At 37.2% G+C, this 22,122-nt stretch overlaps 1 protein-coding gene across 1 annotated transcript; it reads left to right on the forward strand.

The window, feature by feature from the left end:
• Nucleotides 1–9,387: 9,387 nt before the first annotated feature.
• On the forward strand, nucleotides 9,388–16,209 carry LOC121381660. Its single transcript, XM_041511000.1, has 6 exons — nucleotides 9,388–9,421; nucleotides 11,552–11,651; nucleotides 12,278–12,405; nucleotides 13,495–13,582; nucleotides 13,971–14,089; nucleotides 15,954–16,209. The coding sequence occupies exons 1-6, from the start codon at nucleotides 9,388–9,390 to the stop codon at nucleotides 16,034–16,036; spliced, it is 552 nt and encodes a 183-aa protein (XP_041366934.1). The 3' UTR covers nucleotides 16,037–16,209.
• The last annotated feature ends 5,913 nt before the right edge of the window (nucleotides 16,210–22,122 follow it).

Here is a 22,122-nt window from a genome sequence, read left to right on the forward strand (position 1 = left end):
TCCACCACAGGACCCCCCTCTATGTGGTGGATGGCAATCTGAATGGAATCCGCTATCTGAATGAGATTATCCGGCTGTTGGTTCTCCCAGGCCTTCAGCAGATTGGCGACGGGGCAGTTCTGCAGGATGACAATGCCAGACCCCACCGCGCCAGGGTGGTAACGGACTTTCTCAGACAACAAGGTATCGCCAGGATGGATTGGCCAGCATATTCGCCTGACTTGGCCCCAATAGAGTACGCCTGGGACGAATTAGGCAGGAGAGTTCGGGATAACCATGCCCCTCCGGCCAACCTTCATGATCTGGGTCAACTTCTTATGGCAGAGTGGCAGGCCATTCTCCAAGAGTTCTTCAAACGTCTGATCAACAGCATGAGGCAACGATGTGTCGAGTGTATTCGCGCCAGGGGTGGATTCACACACTATTAAACGAATGTTCTAATGTGTAAAATCCATGTTTGACAACCTTCAACTTTGACAGCATGTCATGTGACTTTCTTGTATACAGTGACGTTTATTTGTGGTGTTTTGTAAATATGGAACAATAAATAAAAAATTTGTTGTAGTTTACATCATCAATCTAATACACTCTGAAACTTATTTGGTTATAAATTTTTGACCCTTAAATTCTTTTGAGTAGTATACATACAGTCATACAGTCATACATACATACATACAGTCATACAGTCGTACATACATACATACAGTCATACAGTCATACATACATACATACATACATACAGTCCTACAGTCATACAGTCATACATACATACATACATATATACATACAGTCCTACAGTCATACATACATACATACATACAGTCCTACAGTCATACATACATACATACAGTCATACAGTCATACATACATACATACAGTCATACAGTCATACATACATACAGTCATACAGTCATACATACATACATACATAGATATTCATACATCAATACATACTAGCCAGTGCCAGGTCTGCCCACTGTTTCATGCACGTAAGCGGGATCGACCGCGTAGATTGTAGGCCCCATGCATATGGTTGAGTTAAAGAAACTTCCTTTTTATGGAAGCTTCGATAGCTCAGAGCGTATCGTGGTTAGTCTTGCAATTTGCGGGCGAATCGGTGCCACAGGTTCGAGTCCCAGCAACGGCATGGGACAATTTGTGAGGCCAGAAAGGATTTAATTATCCCCTGCGCCAGTGCGTTAATATCTATGTATGTAATAGTCAACCTCGACATACATACAATATATAGATATTCATACATCAATACATACATACATACATACAGTCTGACAGACAAACAGCTAAACAGACAGATATATGATATAACGCATCGAGGACCAGTTTGGCCAATTTTAAATAAACCAACCATAGATGATACTATATCAAGGACCATTAGTAATGACACGTTTTATCAACAGATTTCCTTACATTCCGCGCGTCATTTGCAATAAAATAATACTTAAAAACAACACAAAAATCAAATCAACACACGCACAAACACATTTAGAAGAAATATTTAATCATGTGTGTCGAGTTAATAAATATACAAAAATTATGATTATACACCTCATAATTTTTGTATCCATCGTGTCGTGGTTAAGCCATGCGATTTACCAAATCACGTCATTTAGCAAAATGACGTGTTGTGATCAACTCCTTTAGTTATTTAAATAAAACTTTGCATTCCTACGCCACACATCTATCAATTAAGTTTACAGAAAGAATATCATAAACATATGCAAGACTAAACAAAATGATTAAAATATATATTTTGTTAAATTATGCTGCGAACATTAATTATAGGAATTAGTTTTTCGATTTAAAAACATGAATCGAAAGAACCATTGGAACAAGTTTTGCATGAAGATCTGTGCGAAGCTGCGCTGTGTGCCACAGTCGATCGCCTGATCTGAGGTCACGACCTCTTAAAAGACATATTAGACAATGTGAAGAGACGAAAAATAGCACATGGGTATCTCTTCCACCGCAGTGTAATAAACATTTATTCCAAATCTGGTAAGAATTATTTCTTCACGGGATTTTAATTAGTTGGTACTCAAATGAATACACTTTCACAACACCAATTATAGTTTTACAGCAATTTGCAAAGCAATATTATCCTTGTAGAATGGAGATAATTGGTATACCGTTTATGGTCGGTTTTTCACAGAAACTCGCATGAAAGGGGAAGGGATGGGAGGTTTCAATGGTTTCACACCATCGATGAATTGGCATTCATTATTATGTATATGTTTTGACCGGGGTTTTGTTGTCTACTCTATATAAATAAAGGGCGGGACGTAGCCCAGTGGTACAGCGCTCGCTCGATGCGCGGTCGGTCTAGGATCGATCCCCGTTGGTGGGCCCATTGGGTTATTTCTTATTCCAGCCAGTGCACCACGACTGGCATATCAAAGGCCGTGGTATGTACTACCATGTTTGTGGGATGGTGCATATAAAATAGTCCTTGCTGTTAATCGAAAAGAGTAGCCCATGAAGAGGCGATAGCGGGTTTCCTCTCTCAGTATCTGTTTGGTCCCTACCCACATGTCTGATGCCATATAAGCGTAAATAAAATGTGCTGATTGCGTCGTTAAATATATAAATAAATGTAAAAATGTGGCTTGTGTCCCCCCCCCCCCCCCCCCCCCCCCCCCCCCCAACTCAATATATCATTCCTACGGGCCTGCAACATCCTTGAACTGACTTATGGGTTTTTTCGCAGCCAGTGGATTTGCTGAAAATATTTACCAAGCAACTACTATAGTATACGATTTTCTTGGCTGAAAAATATTTACCAAACAACAGCGCTCACCTAGGTAACTGGTATTTGACGGGCCAAACACAAAGGGGATTTACTGATGTCTAAATCGTGGCCCATTATTTACTGTTTCAAAGAATAATCGATTTTCAATTAAGGCAATGTCCTGAATGACCATTCCAGACCATGTTTGCGAATCCAACAGCCAATATATTATTATTGTGATATGCAAAGAGTACCAATGCATGTTTAGCAATTATCTTTCTTCTTTTGTAATTTCCGCCACAGGTTCTGACTCCGTCAGTACACCAGATACAAAGGATCACGATTAATGTTGTACGAACCTGGACCATGCATATAATCGGTAGAGGTGCGCGGAAAGTAGGTTGCTATGACAACAACAAGATTTTGCACACACTGTCCAAAATGCATTCATGTCAGGTCAGCGATGCGTGGACATCGATTGATAAAGTACGACATTCAAAGTCATGACACCAAATCCACAAGTAGTAGTTAAATCACAGCGGGGGTATATTAATCATTGAAAAACAACAGATATATATTCCCATTATACTGGCATCAACGTGTTGGCAATAATTATTTAAAAATCCAACCAATTAATGTCAGTTACTTTATGTTATCCGATCCAAAGCGAAAATATTGCGGGTTTTTTTTTTTACACAGGGAGCAGCTGGGGAGGGAGCAGGTGGGGAGTGGACCGGTTTGTTTAGGCGCCGGGTGAGGAGAGGATGGGTATACATCTGCCATCTTTCGTAATGATCTTTTCGCCGTCCATTTTTTGTGTTTGTGTGTCTGTGTGTGAGGGGGGGGGGGGGGGGGGGGGGGTTCAGACTTTTATAAATTTTATTTATTATTATTATTATTATTATTATTATTGGAGCTCGTGCTCTCTTTGTCTCTGTGTGTGTGTGTGTGTATCTCTCTCTCTCTCTCTCTCTCTCTCTCTCTCTCTCTCTCTCTCTCTCTCTCTCTCTCTCTCTCTCTCTCTCTCTCTCTTTATATCTCTGTGTGTTTCTATCTCTCTCATTCTATCTCTGTTTCCCTCTCTTTGTTTCTGTCTATCCCTTTCTCTCTCTCTCTCTCTGTCTGTCAAAAGACGTATGAAAAGTCAAAGAGCATGAAAGTAAGGTCAAAACAATCCACGCTGATAGTCGGTAGAAAAAGGAAGGGGTATTTAGATGAACGAATGAATGAATGAATGAATGAATGTTTAACGACACCCCAGCACGAAAAATACATCGGCTATTGGGTGTCAAACTATGATATTTAGATGAACGATACATCGGCTACTGGGTGTCAAACTATGATATTTAAATGAACGATACATCGGCTATTTGATGTCAAACTATGATATTTAGATGAACGATACATCGGCATATTAAGCTGTCAGGACCTCTGAGATTTCCATCTCTCTCTCTCTTTCTCTCTCTCTCTCTCTCTCTCTCTCTCTCTCTCTCTCTCTCTCTCTCTCTCTCTCTCTCTCTCTCTCTCTCTCTCTCTCTCTCTCTCTCTCTCTCTCTCTCTCTCTCTCTCTCTCTCTATTTCTATCTATTTATCTTTCTCTGTCTTTATCTCTCTGTGTTTCTGTCTCTCTCGTTCTATCTCTGTTTCTCTCTCTCTCCCTTCTCTCTCTCTCTATTTCTGTCTATCCGTGTCTCTCTCTCTCTCTCTCTCTCTCTCTCTCTCTCTCTCTCTCTCTCTCTCTCTCTCTCTCTCTCTCTCTCTCTCTCTCTCTCTCTCTCTCTCTTCTTCAACTTTCTCAGAAGCTTTAATTTTAACAATATAAATATAACACTGTGGCATGGCCACCTGAATAATGGTTCTAGTTTGGGACAGGTTGGGGGGGGGGGGGGGGGGGACTGGCGTACACATATTTTCTACGATCCCAATACAGTAAACGTCAATTCGAAAACCAATTGTGTAGGTCGCCTCAGAGTTCAAAGCGTAAACCTGTATTTCGTGATAAACAGGGCCAGACCTGTCCGATAAAAACCTGTTTATTTGTAATTATACGTGTGACACTTAATTTGCTCCAGCTCGTTTGATCTTGGACAGCATTTGGTTGATTGGCGATGGACAACGAGTGACCAGAGCGGCGGTCAGAATAAACGTTAATATCTTCGTTCAGCCATTCATACTGTCATCTATCATCAGAATATATTAAGTGAATCTATTCCTTTTTTTCTTTGATTAGCTCAAATAGCTAGACAAAATAGTATACTTTCTTTATTTGACATTTGTCATTTTATTTTATATTCGCTTTTAACATAGGGGGGAGGGTGTTGTTTTTTTTTGGGGGGGGGGTTGCTATTGGGGGTTTTGAGGGACGGATGGGGCGGAAATAGATGTCGGTTTCTTTGCTTTTTACATACGATTCATTAAAATGTCTGGAATTCATTTAATGACCAGATAAAACTAATTGTTTTGTCATAAAACACTTTCACATTGATTACCAATGGTAGGACTCCACCATGACATTCGTCAGCGATGCGTTTCCAATACCCATTTGTCCGGCGTCCTGCAGAGTCTGCCGTCTTCATTCGTTTCAGGGGCAGGATGTAGCTCAGTAGTACAGCGCTCGCCTGATGCGCGATAGATCTAGGATAGGATCAATTCCCGTCAGTGGGCGGGCTATTTCTCGTTCCAGCCAGTGCTCCACAACTGGTGTAACAAAGGCCGTGGTATGTACTATCCTGTCTGTGCTATGATGCATATAAAAGATCCCTTGCTGCTAATTGAAAAGAGTAGCCACAGTTGGTTTCCTCTCTATATATCTCTGTGGTCCTTAACCATATGTCTGACGCCATATAACCGTGAATACAATGTGTTGAGTGTGTCGTTAAATAAAATATTTTCTTTCTTCATTCATTCGTTTCAAGTCTACTCCTAGAGCCTTGACTGGATCGTTCCGAAATTATGTACAATGGTCCCTATGGGCATTCTCCATACAGTAAATGATATTTCAAAAATATTTTAAAATTAAATTTTGTTAACATATATTTCTTGACTTTGCATCGGATAGTTCTGAAACTTCCGGTACAATGATTGTCACAAATAGTGAGATATTTTGGAAGTTTCGAACTGATAATAGATATTTTAGAAATTTCGAAAATTTTAATTTTTATTTAATATATATACCTTCTTTTATGTTTTACAAAACAGTTTTTAATTTAACGTTATAACAACACTTTGTTAAATCTATGATCAAAACTCCTTTCATGGATTTACTTAACGTCAAGAATCATATTCTGCGGCAGCCTTGTCTAATGTTTCAAATACGTTATGAAGTAATTTGTAAATCATATATGACGTCAGTAAATAAAAGCGCTAAATGCAGTGAAAATAAAAATTTCGGTCCAGATATATATGACACGGTTTGAAACTGCCTTTATCACTATAGTAAGATAGAATAGGTATGTAATAAAAATATTTTTAGAACGTCTGCATTTTCCTAGAGTTTTTATTGGGTAATTCTAAAACTTGTTAAATTTAAATATAAATTTATCTTTTAAAATTTGAAACGTCTATATCTTCTGCTAAAGTTTTGATTAGAGTAGTCAGAAACTCAGTACAATGATTCCTTAGTTCAGTTTTCACAAATTAATAGATAGGTATTATGAATATTTGAATTTGTTAATTTTTATTAAATACATATGTAAATAGACATTTAACATGGAAAATTTCAAAGCATTTTTTCTCCTAGAATGTTTTCTAATGATTAGTTCTGTCACTCGGTATGAAGATTCTCAGAGTCAGTGTTCACAAACCAATAGAGAGTAAAAGTAAAGTAAAGTTTGTTTTATTTAACGACGCCACTAGAGCACATTGATTTTTTTATGTTATCATCGGCTATTGGACGTCAAACATATGGTCATTCTGACACTGTGGTTTTTTTTTAGAGGAAACCAGCTGTCGCCACATTGGCTACTCTTTTACGACAGGCAGCAAGGGATCTTTTATTTGCACTTCCCACAGGCAGGATAGCACAAATTATGGCCTTTGTTGAACCAGTTATGGATCACTGGTCGGTGCAAGTGGTTTACACCTACCCATTGAGCCTTGCGGAACACTCACTCAGGGTTTGGAGTCGGTATCTGGATTAAAAATTCCATGCCTCGACTGGGATCCGAACCCAGTACCTACCAGCCTGTAGACCGATGGCCTAACCATGACGCCACCGAGGCCGGTAAACCAATAGAGAGATATTTTGGATATTTCAAGTTGTAAAATTTTGTTTTTAATTTTTAAAATTTAGCTAAACATTTAAGGGACCGTCTATATTCTCCTAAAAGTTTTGTCTTTTTTCTTCTTCTTCTTTTTTTGTTTGTTGTTGTTGGTGCTGTTTGTTTGTTGTTAGGGTTGGGGTTTTTTGGGGGGGGTTTTTGGGGTTGTTTTTTTTTGGGGGGGGGGGGTTGGGTTTTTTTTTCTACAAATTGATGAATTATCATCTGCTATTGACAAAATTGAAAATTAAATAGCTAAGCTGTCTGGGCCGATAGGTAAATCTAGTCCTCTCTGTCGCCCAGATGTCAACATAAAACCATAATATGTTCAATAACAAATTCCCATATTGTAAAATATGCTGAGGTGTCACTAAACAAATATCAATTTCATTTATATAGAACAGGATGCATTTTACATGCCTTATTCATTCATGTACGTATACACATTTTCGTGCTTACATCCAATTGAAATTCAAGCACGCTGTCCTGGGCACACACATTTCAGCTATCTTAGCCGTCTTTCCGGGACAGTGGGTTAGTGGTTAGTTTAAAGCTGAGCTTTGACATAATGGTACATTTTCTGACACTTTACCAAAACAAAACCATATGCACTGATCTGATAAGTTTCTGCCATATATTTGTTTTCGGTTATACAGTTGTAGTATTTTTCATAATTTGATATTGATAATTCATTAATACTAGACGAGACATCAAACTATATAGCTATTTTAGCTACCAGTCACTCCTGCATTATATATATATTTTTTAATTTGTCTTCTCTCGTAACAACATATAGGTTAAATAGGACAGTCCGAAACATAGACAGGAAATAGCAATCTCCATGGGGACCAACAGCGTTACATTACTTGTTTCTCTTTGCATATGAATAAGAATTCCTGACTAATCTGGATCAATTAAAACAAAGGAATAGGGCTAAAACGTTAAATTTTACTTTCCTCTATATTGATGATTTGATATCATTCAATAACAGCAGGATTACCTTCCATTGATTTTCCCACAATAGTTAGAAATAAAAGAAACATCTTAAGGTATTAAATCAATTTCCTACTTCTATCTATGCATAGATATTCAAAACGACTCTGATCTCCAAACTAAGCTGGATGACTTCAATTTTCCAATAGTAATTTTCCCTTTATGTCAAGCAATATACCTTCTGCTCCAGAGTTTGGTGTCTACATGTCTTAATTTCTAAGAAACCTTAAGGCATTGTATGCATATTTCAAACAATGCCATATTATTCTAGCATAGATGTTGTTCCATCAAAGTTATGATGTTCAGGGACTCCTGATGCCATTCACAACGGTTTGTGGTAGACATTTGGAAGCTATATTTACTAAATACGATGCATCACTGACCAAAATGATGGCTGATGCTATTCCATATTTTGAACGTCTGCCTACCTTTTCGTCTCTTTGGTAAAACTCTTGCAAATTTATTTTTCATCGTTTTAGGCGAAGTAACAAACGACAGCTGTGGTTGCGGTACTTATGACGGATGCAACCGGTGGGGCAGGATACACTGATGTTTAGCTAACAACTGATATCGTCAGTTTTGACAGTGATTCTTGAGCTGTACTTATTCTAATGAGCTCTGTCCGTGCTAATTTTGATTTAATAAACTAGTCTTGGAGTGGCGGTAAAAGACGGATGTATGAATTGTCCAGTAAAGGATTTCCTTGGGAGCGGCACTAAATAGAGATTCATAGAATCAACCAAGATGTTTCCAAATGCCGATTCGACAGCATTATGCAGATATACGGTCCTGATCATGTATTAAAGTTTTGTCGTTCAGATTTTGTGGGGTTAAAAGTTCACTATGCAATTCAAACTACAGAAAAATATTCTAATATTCTCTTGTTATTTTCATCGAACTTGTACTTTTTACATAGCTACTAGCTGCAGAAAAGCGTATATTTCTTACTGCATCCTGGTGGTTTTGTTTTACTATCCCCACCTCCACCCATTCCCCACCCTACCCTCCTACTCCCATTCGTTATTTTAAGCCGTTTACGGTTTAGGTTTTGAATAAAACAAAGTTTCGAACGATATTTGTTCAGTTGTGTCCAGCAGTTTGATCAAGTGCACGTCCTTGTCAATTCAGTCACCCGTAGCCACTACCCACACTGTTAATAACAAATAAATAAATGAATGACCGGCCATCATAGCGGTCACTACAGCTCTACACAAATGCTGAACCATGGCAACGTTATGTATAGATACAGACAACAACACAACACACACACCATGGAAACAGATCTGTATAAGTTAGATGTGGTATCCACCAACAGCCATCCTTCAGCTTTCCCCCCTCCAGTCAAGTCAGTGATTGCACAGTTTCCAGGACCAATAAAACACACTTAAGATGAACGCACTGTGCATACTCATAGCTTTGGCAGGTATGTCTTTTACTGATAGAAAATACATTAGTTTTAATATTAACATATATATATATAACTTTTTGTAAAGGCTATTTTGTAAATGTATTTTAAAAACAAAATGTATTTTATATATTTTGTTTCTTTGCCTTATCCAGAATTACTGGATAATTAGAATCGTGTTTTACGGTTTTGTTTGTTAATCATTAATTACTATTTTAACCTGTACTTTGGAAGATGAATGTACAGCGAAACAGGTTTCAGCGTTACAGCTAAGGACAGCTACGATCACATGACAAACGAAAATTCGATATAAAGGTTTTCCGTTTTGCAATAAAGATAAATGGAGACGTACAACTAGTTTTAAGGTGGTGTATTTCACTAACTAGAGCGCACGGGATCTTGCTCGGCTGGCAATCCTAAGCTGAGTTGAGCAAGTAATATTAAAGGCGACAAATTGTTTTTACTAAGACACCAAACGTACCAGAATCAGAATCCATTTATTCGTCAAAGCTAGCATGATTATAGGCACAGAACAGACAAACATACCAACAGCTCTTTTGAGAGTTACAACATACAAGTACTGACAATTACGTAAACAAAATTAGGATCATAAACATGTATGCAATAAACAAAATATAAATACACAATATAAATATAAATATAAACAGATAGTCTGGTAATAATAATATTAAAGTATAAAATCCTAATATTATGATAAAACGAACATTTAAATACAAACTGAAATGCGTCTATATTTACACCTTTACACATACTACAAATATATTTTCCCTTAGAGCATTGCGATGCCTCTGCTCTTCAAATCATTATTAGTACCGGTAACATCCTCTTGGTATAACGTTACCAAGTCTTCGCCTCAATGGAACGCACGCAATCCCGTCGGACATCCTCTAAAGATATATATATATATATATATACTCTTCAAAAAAAAGTAGGGTAACTCTAATAAGAATTTACAATTGCCAAAATTATACGGTATATTAGCTGTGGGGAATGGTTATATGATAATTGTAAGATATATTAGCTGTGGGAAATGGTTATATGATAATTGTAAGGTATATTAGCTGTGGGGAATGGTTATATGATAATTATAAGGTATATTAGCTGTGGGGAATGGTTATATGATAATAGTGAATTAATTGGGAAAACATTACAACCAGTATTTCAGTATTACAGTAGGTTTTATGACCACCAAAGATCTTGAAGCACGATTGGGGTCAGAAGTGAAATTTGAAAGTTGACGTTTTTTATCAGTAAATCGCAAATTCAAACAATAAAAATGACTAAAAACAAAACAGTAACAACTGTATGCTCAACAGAATGAAAAAGATTGACAGAAATAATGTTCCACAGTGATTAATAGACCTTCCTGGAAATTGTCAAAATTGAGAATGACACCCCACGCACGTGTACGGGGCAACTGGGTGATGCATGTGCAAACTATGGAATGTGTTTCGGTGTGTTGATAAACAGACCTGAACGTTCTTTACTAGGATGTCTAATAGTTGAGATTAACATTAATATTTCAGGTTCCCCTACTTTTTTAAAGAGTATAGATAGATAGATAGATAGATAGATATATGTGGATGGACGGACAGACGGACGGACAGACGGACAGACAGATAGATAAAGTCGAGAAATAGAACATGTTAAAGTGTATATAAATGTATATTTATATTAATATATTCCACTAACGTTTTCAGTTCCAATGAACTTCTTCCGGTGGCAATATTTCCACTTGAAGAAGTTCATTGGAACTGAAAACTTTAGTGGAATTATATTAATATAAATGTATATACAACAATAAAAAAAAAACCGATGACCGTACTGAATATGCAATCGTATAAAAAAAAATATAGGGACTGTAATTTTGATATTTCACACCCACTACTATATGGATATTTGTCAAATTACAGTGAACATTTTATTCCAAAAGAATCAACCGATTAAAACTGTAAGTAAGAACAATGCGACGCTTATTGCCCTCCTTTCTTGCGTCGCATTGTTTGCTTACAGTTTCGAATCGGTTGCGATTTTAACAATATTTTACCTACATGCCTAGCAAATTATATTATTTGGCTGCAATTTTGTTATGGGCAAATAGTTTAAGGTATAACATTGATATTCCAGGTGTTATTCATACCATCACCGCCGATACGTGCGATGTGTGTACAACTACTTATGCTTCGGAAAAAACCGCGGGAGGGTCTGACAATGCTTTATTGTGCACGTGAGTATAATTAACTATTGTCCTATTCAATTATTTAAAGCCTACGTTTTTAACTAATACTACATTTAATTCTTATTCTGTATAATATTTTAATTAAAAAGTCACAAAAGTTAAATTGTTTCTGTTTGAAACAAATGTCTGTATGCTTTGAATGTGATTTGTGTTTCAGCTGTCGATTCATAAAGCTCTTTGCATATCAAAAGATTAGGTTGTGTGGCTGTGTAAAAGTCATTACAGTTTGTTTCATCAAATCAAGGCTGTGTACCTTTTGTATGTATGACACGTGAAATGTATTGCAGCTTTGTGTATTATTTTCTCAAACTAGAGCACATTGATTTATTAATCATCAGCTACAATGTATTAGACGTCAAATATTTGGTAATTGTGACATATACTTGTAGTCTTAAAGAGAGAGAGAGAGAGAGAGAGAGAGAGAGAGAGAGAGAGAGAGAGAGAGAGAGAGAGAGAGAGAGAGAGAGAGAGAGAGAGACTAGTTGAACATTATCGCTTGAGTTGCAATATTAATTCAGTACCTTACCAAAAGCCAAACATTGTTCAGTCTATGTAAAAATTAGGGTCAGTTTCTTTAAATGCAGTATTCTGTATGAATGAATCTTTGTTGACAGAGCGGTGAAGAAGTATGCCCAGTGTCTTGCGGTAGCAAGTGGTGCCGGGTGCGCGTCTGGGGCTAATGTTCCAGCCACACAGTTTGCTGGTACCATCGCCACAGATGCTGGGGCTTTAACCAGCTGCAGTAAGTTTTCTTCTGGGTTTTTTTTATTATATATTGTTAAATGCATAATAGTCTAATGATGTATGCAAATATTCAAGAATCCAAACTGTAATATATGGAGAAAAAAATTAACAGTATATTGAACACTTTGACATTGATGTTGATGTTGTGGTAAGAAATAGGAAATTGTACATCAGTGGCTGTTAGATTGCATTTATCGGACTAACGAGTTGTTTGAAAATGTATTTAACGAGCGAATATGAGTTGGATACGTTTTTAAGCAACTAGATGTAAGATATACTGTTATGAAATATTTAATTTGTTACAAACCCTTATACATGTACATCAGGTTTAAAGGAAATGTAATCGATTGTTTCATCTAAAAGTTAAAACGCATTTACGGAGCTTGTGCTATCAACATTAACTTACACGCCACAGGACAATCAATTTCCTAACTGTTAATTCCTTTGGATGACGTGGTTTTGTCGTCCATGTCATCACCATACAGGTGTCTCTACCTCGAAGGTTGTTTCTTAAATCCTGTTAGTAATATTGCGATAAATCAAATAGGATAAGTAGTCTGCTTTGTGTAATCGATTGTATTTTTATTCTTTTTATTGTTGTTGGGGTTTTTGGGGGTTTTAGTGGGGTTTTTTGTTGTTGTTGTTGTTGTTGTTGTTGTTTTATTTATTTTTATTTTTTTAATTATTTTTTTGGGGGTGGGGTTGTCGTGGATATGAAATCGTATAACAAAGTATGGGGACAGTAGCATTATTCACGTGATTTGTTTTTCTTGCTGTTGTTGTTCTGTTGTTGTTGGGTTTAGTTTTTTAATTGTACTGCTAAATAGACAGCAACATATTTATTTATACATTTATTTATTTATTTGTTGTTGTCTTTATGTTTTGTTTCTTTCTTTTTGTTTTGTTTTCCTTTTGTTTTTGTTTGTCCTATGTTTCTTTCTTTTTTTCCTTCTTTTTTTTTTCCTTTGTTTTTTTTTTTTGGGGGGGGGTCTTTTTGTTTCTTTCTTTTAATTAATTTTTTTGGGGGGCGGGGGGATTTGTTGTTTGTTGTTGTCTTAAACATGACTGTTTCTTTTTACCACTACAGCGTTTGATGCTCTGTGTTCTGGGTGTCAAATGACGTACCAAACCGCCAAACTGGCTCGTTCCAGTTCCAAAGCCGTAAACGACTGCAAGTAAGCCATTTTTATTTATTTATTTCTAAATTTCTAGATTGATTTATTTCAAGATTTATTTATTCAGTTATTACTTTTATAAAACATTGATAGTTTACAAACACATACATATCACAGTCATACGGTTTTAGGAATACCTCTCATGACGCAAGTGACCGCTGCTTGAACGATTTTAATATTTATACAATACTGTAGGTGTCAGTTGTTTGGTTTTTGTTTTCAAATATAGACTCTAATAACTCAGTGGTGTTTTAGATTTTTAAATTGTACTTTGTTTACTATGTTTATAACTGACTTTAATAAACAATTTGTCTGACTGTCCGTCTGTCTGCCTGTCTGTCTACTGCTAAGTGCGGCCTTGGCTAAGCTTACAATGGTTATGTTTCAGGGAAGCGTTTACATACGCCGGTTGTGTGGCCGATTCCACTACTACATTCAAGGCTTGTGACGGAGTAACCACCCAGGCAGCACTTACCATAACCGCTCAGGCAGCAGCAATAGCCGACTGTGAGTATTTGTTATCATTAAGGGGCGGGACGTAACCCAGTGGTGAACTATTTTGTAGTGGTACATTTTTCCATCTGCCCGTTTCAATTGGAAGATTATGGTAAAGCGCTCGTTTGATGCGCGGTCGGTTTGGGATCGATCGCCGTCGGTGGGCCCATTGGGCTATTTCTCGTTTCAGCCAGTGTAACACGACTGGTATAGCAAAGACTGTGGTATGTGCAATCCTGCCTGTGGGATGGTGCATATAAAAGATCTCACATTACTAGATGGGGTCCAGAGCGAAGTTCACACAGTTAGTAGCGAGTGCGTCCACCATGAGCATTGATACAGGCCTGGCACCGTCGTCGCATTGAGGCCACTAAACGCTGGAGAAAGTTTCTGGGAATGCCTGTTTTCGCAGATGCGTGGGTAGGATCCATGTATCTTGGCGAGGGGTTGTCACGGGTGGTCGGCCGCTACGGGGACGGTCCCTGACCTGGTTGTTTTGTTGACATCGTTGCCATAAGTGTCATATGGTGTTTCTGTAGACGTTGAATTGACGTGCGACGTCACGCTGCAAGGTCCCAGATTCAAGCATCCCTATGACTCGCCATCTGTTATTTCTCTGAGGCGTGACATGACGAAATTGCATCAAACAGTTCACTAATGGTGTTTTTCTGACTTCTGGACTTCTGAAGGCTGCACAGAGTGGCAATGATTTGCGACCGAATGTCTGGCCTTTTATGGTGAACACTGGACAGGATTTCTCTCGAATATTCCATGTTTCTTGCACAAAGCATGCATGCATCCATCCATACATCCATGCATCCATAGATACATACATGCATACATCCATACATCCATACATGGATACATACATGCATACATACATAGTCGTTCCAGCCAGTGCACCACGACTAGTATATCAAACTTTAACATGCATACATGTATGCATACATGAACGCATGCATATAAACATACATGAACGCATGCATATAAACATACGTGTATGCAGCAGTTGGGACATTTTGGATCGACTTGGTACATAATTTGTAGAATTGGGACCTCTTTGGGCTTCAACAAGCTGTGTCTGGGTCTGGCGAGTATGGTACCAGTCGAAAATGAAACGCACCATACCAAATGTGACAAAACACACAGCGTCTGTGCTGGCGTGTACTACAGATCGGGCAACAGACGACACAGAACATGCGCTATACTGTCACACTACCAGACTGGCAGCTGTAGCCTGTGCGAGTCATATTTTAATGGGGGGGGGGGGGGGGGGGGAGGGGGTTCTTAATAATATTATATCAATCAAAGTTGCATTCTCATAATTATTGTTGGTGTTTATAGAACAAAATATATCTAAAGATATGAACGCAGTCAATATATATTGATAACACGTAACAGACGTCAAAATAAGTTAACGGCATCACTACATTGATTTGTTATATTAATCATCGGCTATTGGATATCAAACATTTGATAATTTTGACAATTATAGTCTTAGAAAGGGAGCCCGCTACATGTTATCTATTAGTAGCAAGGGATTTTTTATATGGATCACCCCAGACAGGATAACACATACCGATGCCTTTTGACATATCAATCGTTGTGCACTGGCTGGAATAAGAAATAGCGCGATGAGCCCACCGACGGGGATTGATCCCTGACTGACCGCACATCAGACGAGCCCTTTATCACTGGGATACGCCCCGCCCCATATGTTTGTCTATGTCCGTTATAGAAGTATAATATCCTACTTTATGTCTGTCTGTGTCAGTTATATAAGTATAATATCCTATTTTATGTCTGTCTATGTCAGTTATAGAAGTATAATATCCAACTTTATGAATATCATAATTTTTTATTGTATTTATTTTAGGTTCTGTCTGCGGCACGGAAGCACTGAAATCATCGGTCGTGATTCTGGTAGCGGGTCTGTTCCTGTCTTACCTCAAGTTTTGATTCTCACCTGTTTGCCACACCCTACAGAGGCTTCTTTCCCAACACCTCTACACGTAGTAGGGACATACATGTGTCTGTGACTGTCTTCTGTTAGTCATAACCATATATGCTGCATACTCCATGTATCAATAGAAAACTAACGTTCTTCATTGGATATATGACGTGAATGTCAATTCACCGAATAATATCAACCAGTTATCGTTCTTGCTCTGCATCTTGTTGGAAGATTATTTGTTTTGTGTTTCTGTTAAATAAAGTAATTTTTGTGTTGTGATATTAGTATCGTTTGTTTTATTTATATTTTGTAAATTTGAAAATTTTCATCAATTGCGAATATCAGCATGTAACATGCACGACGTATCGTTGTATGTCTAGTTAATTAACTTGTCTCACATTCCTAGCTACGCACGACAGACTCATTCCATGACGTCAGCCCATACGGAATAAATCTGCTTTGGTTTACCACGTGATCTTGTTGGCCTGTAGTTTTTGGCGTATGGTGGTTTTACTTATTTCAACAAAACAAATCTGAACAACAAATCCGTAATATCTGCACAATGCAGTCGAATGGACATTTAACAAAATAGCAGTTGATTCCATGAATTTCTATCTAGTATCTTGTCTATAGGGTTTATACTACCAAATCAAATCCCATAGAAGACAAAAGTAACATATGTGGCTAAAACTCCTACCTAAAGCGTATCAATCGACATAAACATAACATGTATAAATACTACCACTCCTCACTCTTAAAGTGAATCAGAAAAACATTGGGGTGAAGCTGCTCATGTCAGAGATAACGGGTAGCGTCTATGACTACCCTAGTTCCGCACAAACTTTCAGTACCTTTTTACAGGTACCCCTCAAATGTTTCACGCACAAGGCTAATTGATACAGTGGTACTAGATGAAATAAAATTGCATACATATTTTGCCCAGATGAAACTTTTTTTTTTTACAACCAACACATTTATAACCAATCACAGGACTTGTGGTGTTAACTTCTCTATCACAAGTTGGGTGCACCTCGAACTTTGACCCAGCCGGAAGATGGAATCCAAAGGAGCAAAAAAAAGGGGGAAGTGGGATAAAAATAATAATAATAATAAATAACGTTAACTGTAAGCGATACATTTAAATTTATTTTATACCTTTTGTCTTTTGGATATGTATAAAATAGAATGCTACATTCGTATCTGTTAGATGCCATTATTTAAAACTCGATTTCGTAAAACTCAATTTAAGATAAATGGTCACACTGTCATTATTCATGCATACAATTTCATCACATGTTACAACAAAGTTAGGTGAACATTAGTAGGTATTGCCACATCTCAAATAGTTTCAGAACCCTCAGTTAGTTGAATAATGTATAGAAACCCTCAACTAGTTCAGCACTATCTGAGATTGAACTGTGTGAGGCTTGTAAGTACCACGTGACAGCAAAGGTTCAACAATAACAACACACTCATACACAAAATAGATTTTTTCTTTAATTTCCCCATTAAAACTTGAATGAAATTGTGGTGCCGTCACTGAGTTCCAGACGGAAGTCGCGAGGTTGATCACATGTTTTTTCGTCATGAGATGTCAAAGTTGTTGCTGAGGCCTTGGAGTGCTGCATATGTGGGGTTTTCCTCTGGATGATGCTATCCTCTTTAGAAGCCATTTCTGCTGAAGTTCTCTGTTAAGACAAATAATAATAATAATAATAATAATAATAATAATAATAATATTATTGAGAAGAAGGCGAAGAATTTTAAAAATAATGTATAAATAAATAATGTTTAAACACCTAAAAAAGACAACAAAAACACAACTATAAAACAAACAAGCAAGCTGATCACACTAGTGTTTCAAATGTTCATAATCAGTTATCTATTTGCACAATATAACTACAGGGGAAGAACACAAAACGGCCTCTTAGAACAGATGGCCGTTAATGACTATAAGTTATATCATTAGAAGGAAGGAAATGTTTTATATAACGACGCACTCAGTACATATTATTTACGGTTATAGGGCGTCAGGCATATGGTTAAGGACCACACAGATATATAGAGGAAACCCGCTGTCGCCACTTCATGGGCTACTCTTTTCGATTAGCAGCAATGGATCCGTTATATACACCATCCCACAAACAGGATAGTACACGGCCTTTGTTACACCGGTTGTGGAGCACTGGCTGGATCGAGAAATAGCCCAATGGGGTCACCGACGAGGATTGAACCTAAACCGACCACGCATCAAGCGAGCGCTTTACCACTGGGCTACGTCCCGCCCCTTTATATCATTTGAAAGAAAATAAGCAGGTTTAACTTAATAACCCGATAACCTGAAATGGATAAATAATAAGAGTATATATTAACACAATTACCTTGTATGCCCGAATAGTCACTGACTTGTGTCCCGTTCTCTGCCTGCAATACCTAGTCATCAGAATTTGTCGTATCCGTGTTGGCGAAACTTATTTCATTCCTTTCATCGGCGCTTTTACAATTACCTAATTCACGGTCGAAATTAACAGCACTTAAACTTCCTACATTGAAATTCTGTATTTTTCCTAAATGTGAAAAAGGCACAATATCAAATTCTGGATCCAAATTTATTTTAGGTAAATTAAAGAAAGTGTTAAAAACAAATCATCATCACTTTTTGTTTCGGTCATTTTCAATTCACCAATCTCATAAGCGTGTACTGGTGTAGTTTCCACTCAACAACTCAAATAATGTGCATGTGTCAACTACACGTGTCTAATCCTCAAATAGTATTGCACGGACTACGACGTAACGGTGGCTTTCGAGTGACGTAAATTCTTGTCAATTTCAGTCACCAGTAGGCTATCTAATATTTGGGTGCACATTAGTTAGTAGGAGAATTTTGTTAGGGTATTTTGTTTTAAAGGTAGGGTCAACCCAAACAAGAGCCTTATGTGTTGGAAAGATGCATACCCGGACCACCAACACATACTGACACTTTAACAAATGAAAAATGCATAATTTTAGAGTTCATAAAAAAACATGATTATTCCTGCTAACTGTAGGAGAATTTTGTTTTCGTTTTTGTGACGTCCGGTGGTATAGCTCGGGGCGAAGTGACGTCAGCTCCTGACCATCTCCTGTATGTACAGTGTAAACAATAGCAGTAATTTTCGACAAGGCGCTTCTCTTTGATCAACCTGACTTGTAAAACAGCCTAAATGACATAATAATATAATAAACTATTTAACTAAATATATTTCAAGTTGCATTAACGGAACAAAATGGGGTTCTAGTATTTTTCTCTGTTAAATAATCCAAAGGAAAAATATACACTATTAGGCCTATTGATATGCTACGTTGGAGCAAAAACGACAACCCACGATACCCAAATGATAATTTTCTTTTCTTTGGGACTACGTAATTGATCAGTTCTGTGGTTTTAGATGGAACAGTCTACTTAATCAATAGTTTTACAGAACTATTTACAGTAATAAACCATGTCCATTACCATTTTAGGGGCGACAGGTAATATGCCATAATACCGGTATGTATTTTTGTGTCTAGACAGCGTCAATTAATTGGCTCGTCTGGTTACCAATCAAATACATACCTGACAATCGGGAATCACAGGTAGAAGCAACTATCAGCATAGACTAATTAACTAAGAAAACACTCCGTGTATCATTTTAGTACGTATGTTAATGCATGGACAAAACATTTCGACTTGTGTAGTCACTTGACAATGGTATTTTACTTTGTATTCAAAAATAAGATATATATAGTGCTGAATATATTTATTGCTGGCTGACTGGGATGTGTATTATTACAGAACATTGCAATGTATAACTATTTATCATCCCGCAAAAACCAGGTAGATTGTGTTTCTCTAGTTCTAAGGCTCATTCCTGACGTTACGCGTTAAGTATTACGTAACCACCAGCTCGCCAGAGGGCGTACTCAGTGAGATGGTACAAAATGGCTGCGCCCGTTATACATAATAGCCGTCACATTTAACCGTTTAATTAATTAACTATACGATTATACTTGTTGATATTAAGCAATATATATCGTTGAATATGCATACCAGGCCAAATGCCTTAATTGTCCTTTCCTTTAAGTAGCATAATGTCCTCAATCTCACGATTAGTTGCGCTCGGGAATCTCTTTTCGGCGTAACGGCCTCAAACGAGATTCACACGCGCAACTAATCGTGAGATTTCGGACGTCATATTGGTGGTGACGGTAATAATCATGATGCAGACGGTAATAATTAACGGAATTACTCGTTCATACAGTTTCATGACGTTATCCTATACGTCATATTGATGGTGATGGTAATGATCATTGTGACGGTACATGCTCTTATCTTTTCGCCTGTGGCGATGTTAATTGTTTTAGAGGGACGTGTGCAGCTTGGTTACGTAATACCCCCGCGTGACGGTGGTAGTCCTGCGTCCACATATGCACTTAGACCAGTTGGGCACAGTGGTTACGTAATACCTCCGGTAGTTCGGTTTACGACCGGGGTATTTCTAGCGAACTGGCGACGGTCTGTCTGGCCATCTAAGAAAATGTACCGTCCCTGGGAGTTGTGGAAATATCACATGATAGGGGTACCGCGTTGTGCCCCCAGGCGATATTCGCTGTCTCCGGACTAGTCTGAGATTTTTGAATAAATAGATAGGATTTTAAATATATCGGGGAGAAACATTGGAAGTATCCAGGGGAACGGACGTGGTCCAACTGAACGAACTATATTAGTTCAGACCGGACATGGTAAATATATATTTCTGCTCTGTTGTATAACCTTGATGTGATTGATGTGACCTTAAATATTTTAATACTGTATTATACCAATATTCTTTAGACAGTGTCTCCGGTAATCTGACGAAGTAAATTGTAGGCTTCACTTTTCTAATATTTTTTATACGAGTATTTGGTAAAATAAAGCTTAGCCGGTCATCCTAGAGGACCTAGGTAAACTGTAGGTTATTGTCTTTATTGTGATATGTACCAGTATTAATTGTGTATTACAAGGTTACTGAATGAGTATTTAAGGGTTAATTAAAAATTAACCAGTTAGGAATAGAGTTGTAATTCCTTTATTAATTAAATTCCCCTGGCAGCGTTTCTCAATTATCCACACGTGGATGTGTTGTATCACGGTGAAATGATTAGAATATTGTGTAAACTAGACACCTAGTGATTAACTAATTAAGTGATTAGCTCTGGGTTGTTATTATATTGTTGTTGCTAATTAACTACTGCGGCAAGTACATTTGTCAGCGTTAGAGTTAATACAGATTCCAAAGTGTATTGTGTTTTGTTGTGTTTTCTAGTGAACTAAACGTGCTACATATATATTTATATCAGATCTTATCTCTGATTACTCCTAGAGCCGGGCCACTCGGGTAGTAGCCTGCCCGATACAGAGAGATCTAATAGATATACAGTTAGGAGAGATATTTGGATAATCGTGTTTGATTCAGTTACGGGTATTATAGGATCCCCGTGACAATCATTATTGTTTCTTTATAATAGATAATTGACAATAGTACTATCAAATATACGCAGCTGGCAATCTATAGGTAGATTTAAATTTCTAATTCTAATGTTTAGAAACGTCATTGTTTTTTTAGCCTGCAATATAAGAGTTATTTTGGCTTCAAGAAATGATATATCCAGTTCTAGAAAATATAATGCCTAATAATATTGTATCAACAATGTTCAATTTGATGTCTTTAATATAAAATTAATTATTTATTGGTGGTTTTGAACCAAATATAAGTATTTTAGATTTCTCAATATTTATTTTTAATCTCCATTTTTCACAATATTCTGAAAAAAACATTTAATGATTTTTGTAGGTCCTCAGGTTATGTTATCGACTAACCGAGGTTAAATTTCATTTTATTTCCTAAAAACTATTTATTGGAACGTACGAAATTATTTGAAGACAAAATCCAGTTTGGGCTTCTTACAAATATTGAGATGACCAGAAACACATTGAATATACAGAGACTGATATTCTAAACAAGAAAATGTATTTAATATGTAAGTTTAATCGTAGAACTATTTTATTAGTCGGAAACATCTTACAATGGAC

The sequence above is a fragment of the Gigantopelta aegis genome, chromosome 9, assembly GCF_016097555.1.
Source record: "Gigantopelta aegis isolate Gae_Host chromosome 9, Gae_host_genome, whole genome shotgun sequence".
NCBI classification, from domain to species: domain Eukaryota; kingdom Metazoa; phylum Mollusca; class Gastropoda; order Neomphalida; family Peltospiridae; genus Gigantopelta; species Gigantopelta aegis.

Excerpts from the sequence above, each read along its gene's own strand:
- LOC121381660 (XM_041511000.1), top strand. The coding sequence starts at position 9,388 with ATGAACGCACTGTGCATACTCATAGCTTTGGCAG. Across the intron at positions 12,406-13,494 it reads TGGGGCTTTAACCAGCTGCA|CGTTTGATGCTCTGTGTTCT; the intron begins GTAAGTTTTCTT and ends TTACCACTACAG. Across the intron at positions 14,090-15,953 it reads GGCAGCAGCAATAGCCGACT|GTTCTGTCTGCGGCACGGAA; the intron begins GTGAGTATTTGT and ends TATTTATTTTAG.